The sequence below is a fragment of the Geospiza fortis genome, unplaced genomic scaffold (genome assembly GCF_000277835.1).
Source record: "Geospiza fortis unplaced genomic scaffold, GeoFor_1.0 scaffold10, whole genome shotgun sequence".
Taxonomy (NCBI): domain Eukaryota; kingdom Metazoa; phylum Chordata; class Aves; order Passeriformes; family Thraupidae; genus Geospiza; species Geospiza fortis.
Genome location: NW_005054326.1, coordinates 6095953 through 6100639, shown reverse-complemented (window position 1 = coordinate 6100639; position 4687 = coordinate 6095953). Strand labels below are relative to the sequence as shown.

Here is a 4687-nt window from a genome sequence, read left to right as displayed (position 1 = left end):
GAGCGGGAATGGCACCAAGAGGCTTAGTAAGCTTGTCAAGTGCAGGACATTTGTGTCCAGGCTCAGCAGCTCAGATGTTTAACAGCATTCCCCCAAGGCCATCACTCCCCTAAGTACAGCCCCTATTTTACCACCAGCACCAAGGACAGGTGTGGGATCTCCACAGAACTGCTGTGTTTCTCCTTTCTAGGAGCCCCTCTGGGATTTGCCATGACTTTCCATTAGTAATTTGTGTAGGGCGTGATGTGGCCCTAATGCTGCAAATGCCTTGTTTCCAGCTGAGTGGTTCCTGAGATTTTGCTGTTGGTTGGGTGACTCAGGACAGCTGGATGCTGCTGTGTCCCCTGGCACAGTGCACACAGTGTCTCTGCCCTCCTGGGTTAATGAGGAATCTTGGGTTACACCAAGAGTAGCTTGAAATAGGAGACTTTTGATGCTGTGGAAACGCCAGCTGTGATAGGAGGACAGTTATATGGGGGCAGCCAAATGTTTTTGTGCTCCCTTTTTACTCTTCCAAATTATGCAACTGATTTCTGACATTTCTTAATACATCAAACCAGTGCATAAACAGTAAGACAATAAAGTAGTGAAATGCCAGATAATTATTATTCCTACCCAAATATCTGAGCATATAAAACATATGATAGGAAAATTAAGAGATTAACTAATCTATTTTATATACCCATGTTTAGGAGCACTCTAGTTCATCTACATGGCATAATCAACTCATAATTTAACAGTAAGACTCATCTTTTACCTGGTCAAAACTGCCTTCTTATTTATGCTTTCTTGCAGAAAAACAGTAACGCCCCAATTCAGATTCTTCCCTTTCATCTATGTGGGGACTCTCTGACAGCTTGTTCTCTGCTGTAAAAATTAAGATTTTTTTTTTCTGCTGTTTAAATGAGAGATTTGATTTCACAAAATAAAAGAACTCTAGTTCTTCTGAATCAGGAACATTTAAAGACATTTTGACAGTCAGCAGCCAAAATCAAAATGTGCCTTCTGATGTGACTAAAAGCCCCAAAAAGTCACGACAATAAGGCTGCTGAATCCTAGATGAAGAGTTATTCAGGCTAACCAACACTCCAAGTGCATCAGCATTAAACTACTTTTCTCAACAGACCAGAGGCACATCCACACTCCAACAAAAAACCCATACATGTTATGACAAAATAGCAATCCTCTTGTTTGGAGTGATAGAATTAAACACCTCACTAGGTTTTGATGGCATCTGCACAGCCCTTCCATGGATCCAAATTCAGCCCTGTTGTCAGCACATGCATAGCTACTGACTATAACAAATTTCTATTTAAAAGACACAAGTTATTTTACACAACAGGTGCTGGAACTCGTTGCCAGCCAGCAGGGACTGGGACACTCCAATATAAACAGAGGAGGATGGATAATGCACCCATAATAGGCAAACACACATCACTAGGAATTGCTACAAACAGAGCCAGGTCTGACATCCTGGCACACTGCACTTATCAGCTGTGGTGAATTTTGCTGCATACCTGGAGAGGGCTTGGCCTCCTGGCCAGTAAATTGCCCAGAATGGGTCCCCATAAGGCCACAGGTCAGGTTTCTCTCTCCAGAACCTGCAGCGGGGGGTGAGCAGGCGCAGCCGGATCTCTGGGGTGAGGTGCCCGCTGTTGGTGACCTCAGTGTTCTCCTCCAGAAACGCTCTCACCTCGGGGGCCAGAGCCTTGCCTGAGCTCCAGTGGCAGCAGCGCTGCCAGCACAGAGAGGGGCCTCCCCTCCTGCTTCTCCACACCTTGGCAAGGGTGTTCTGCCTGCCCAAGAGGAGGAGCCACCTCCAGCCATGGAAGGCCATGCTTCCCCAAGGACACCAGCTTTCCTCAGCAGAGCTCGGAGCACAGCTTATCTGAAGGAAGTTTGAAACTAACTCACAGGATGTTGTTGTTCATAGTGATGGATGACAATTCCTGAAAGGAGAAAAATGCTATGTCAGTGATGTTTCTTCAGTGACTTCAAGTCTTTAAGAAGAGGAGATCCCTGTGCTCTTGTGCCTTGCCCCTGCCCAGTCTTAAGTCTGAAAGAAGTGGTATTCAAGAAAGAAGCTATCAAGAGACCCATTCAGAAGAGGACTCTGAACTTATCCAGTGAGAAATGACCAGTTAGTGGGACAGCCAGAGCTAAAAACTGAATGTGCAACCTTTTAACATCTCTCTCCCTCTGCCCTGAAGACAAACACACAGCAATCTACTCCCATTTTGGGTTCTTCCACTGAATCTTCAGATTTTGCAGGAAGACTCTGGCCTGTGGACATAGCAGTGGTTATCAGTAGGTTATTTGAAGAGACACCATTAATTACCAGTTTTATAATGGTGATGAATCTTTATACAAAAGCATTTTTTAAAGGCAAGCAATTAAAGGAATTCCTCTCTCTCCCTAAGATTTATCAATCTGCCAGCTCCAAAATTGACAAAAATAGGGAAAAAAACCCCAAAACTGCTCTTAACCAGAGTAGTCTTAATTCATTGCATTTCAGCCTGTATTTTAAAGGATTGGTTAGTCTTGTGGTGCAATAGTCTCACTGTGGATGTTGTAGAAGAAAGCAGACTTCCATCCCTGTAGCCCACTGTGAGACACTATATAAACATGCTCCAAGCTGTCTGAAGAGAGAAACTGAACCCAGCACATTTAAATTCATTTTTAAAAGTTGATACATTTGGACTGGATGGCCTTGTCACACCACTCTATGTGTGTAGTACACTTCACACAGGTAATGAATAAGGAATGAAAGATTGGTGTGTCAGAGTTTAGATTCATGTAAGAATCAAGAGCATGGGGAGTGGAGAGTCACAGTACTGCACTGAGAGGCAAAGGAAGAGCCTCTCAGCACTTTATCACCAAACTTTCCTCACTCACCTTCTCTTGCAGACCCTGGGCCTTTCCTATGCTGATCCTGAGAGTATACTCAGCAAGAAGTGTCCTGAAGGGAGAGGAAATGTTTTCCAGCCTCCCTGCTTAGATCTTCTTCACCCATCCATTAGTATTTCCATATCCTTTTTCCTTCCTCACCTGCTCTCTAATTTCTTTTCAATAACTCAGACTTCCTTGCTTCAGGGCACAGCTTTTGAACCTCCCCTGAAACTGACGACCAGGGAAGCATTTCAGGCCTGTGCTTCCACAACAGCAAGACTGCAAGTACAAACAAACAAGAAACTCAACATGTTGTTTTGTAATTGTTTTCTCTCTTCTGCAGTGATTTTCACAAACCAGCAGAATAATGCATGAAGAAAAACAACTTTCATCCCAGCCCCAACAATTTTTCACAACAAAAGAATCATGGACTACTTCAAGCTGTGCAGGTTGTCCTTAAAACTAGACAAAGGGACAACAGGAAGAATATGTCAGTCTTAACACTTTGTAATTAATTCGATCAGGTTTTTTTATTTGTCTGTATCTTTAGAATAAAATCCATACGTGTTTAACTGAACTTTTCTTGTGTGCTGGCCTCTGCTTTAAGTACTGGCTTTAGTTTCATCACTTACTAAAACATTCAGCTGTGAACTTCACACTTTGCTTTTTAGGCTCATATTCCCACTAAATCTTTGTTTACATCATTGGCTAAAGGCTTTATGTTTCTATTACAAATAAATACACATGATCAAACATTTTGCATTTTTCCACACTGGAGAATGCCATTCAGCAGAGTCCATGTAATTAATGAATGCAATTAGTAAATGCCTTCCTTCTTGAAGGCAGATCTCTGTAATCCTCATCTGCCTAAGGGAAGCATGATGTTAACTGCAATCAATTGGAGAGATAAATCTTGTCAGCAAATGCTGTATGCTGGCTTTTCTCCACGAATTGCTGCAAATTAGCAGGGCTGAGATCCTGTAGTGTTTATTTTGCATGGCCTGTCACGATGGTTACTGTCCTGAAATTAATGTCGGTACAGAAACACCTGCCAAGAGCTCAGCACTCAAGATGCCAAACTGAGCTTAAATGCTTAGTGAGGGAAGGCATCAGGATGGACATCCCTGTGTTTGGCACTCTTAGCCCATCCATCTTACAGGGAATAAACCCAGGATGGATAACATGATGGACATCCCTGTGTTTGACACTCCTGGCCTGTCCATCTTACAGGGAATAAAACCAGGATGGATAACAGGATGGATATCCCTGTATTTGACACTGCTGGCCCGTCCATCTTACAGGGAATAAAACCAGGATGGATACCAGGATAGATACCCCTGTGTTGGACACTCCTGACCTGTCCATCTTACAGGGAATAAAACCAGGATGAATATCCCTGTGTATGGCACTCTTAGCCCATCCATCTTACAGGGAATAAATCCAGATGGATAACAGGATGGATATCCCTGTGTTTGACACTCCTGACCTGTCCATTTTACAGAGAATAAAACCGGGATGAATATCCCTGTGTATGGCACTCTTAGCCCATCCATTTTACATGGAATAAAATCAGGGTGGATATCCCTGCATTTGACACTACTGCCTTGCTTACTATAAACCAGTGGGTGAGTAGATTTTGGACTAGAAGGCAAAACCTAACAAAACGTAAGAAAAACCTCATCTCCCCCCTCGCCAAAAAAACCCCAAAACCCTAAACCAAAACCCCAATTTCTATGCAATTTAAGCGTTTTTTTTTTTTTTTTTGTTTTGGTTGTTTTTTTTTTTTTTTTTTTTTTTT

General features: G+C 42.8%; 1 protein-coding gene across 2 annotated transcripts in view; it reads right to left on the bottom strand.

The window, feature by feature from the left end:
- Positions 1-3396, bottom strand: part of ETFBKMT (electron transfer flavoprotein subunit beta lysine methyltransferase) — a 6350-nt gene extending 2954 nt beyond the window's left edge. The window contains exons 1-2 of one of the 2 annotated variants that reach the window (XM_005421061.2): positions 2896-3396; positions 1518-1949 (exon numbers count right to left, since the gene is read on the bottom strand). In XM_005421061.2, the coding sequence (XP_005421118.1) occupies positions 1518-1837 (320 nt within the window). In that variant the 5' untranslated portion in view covers positions 1838-1949; positions 2896-3396. The remainder of the gene's footprint in view (positions 1-1517; positions 1950-2895) is intronic. The other variant, XM_031057039.1, reaches the window with a different exon arrangement.
- Between the last annotated feature and the right edge of the window lie 1291 nt (positions 3397-4687).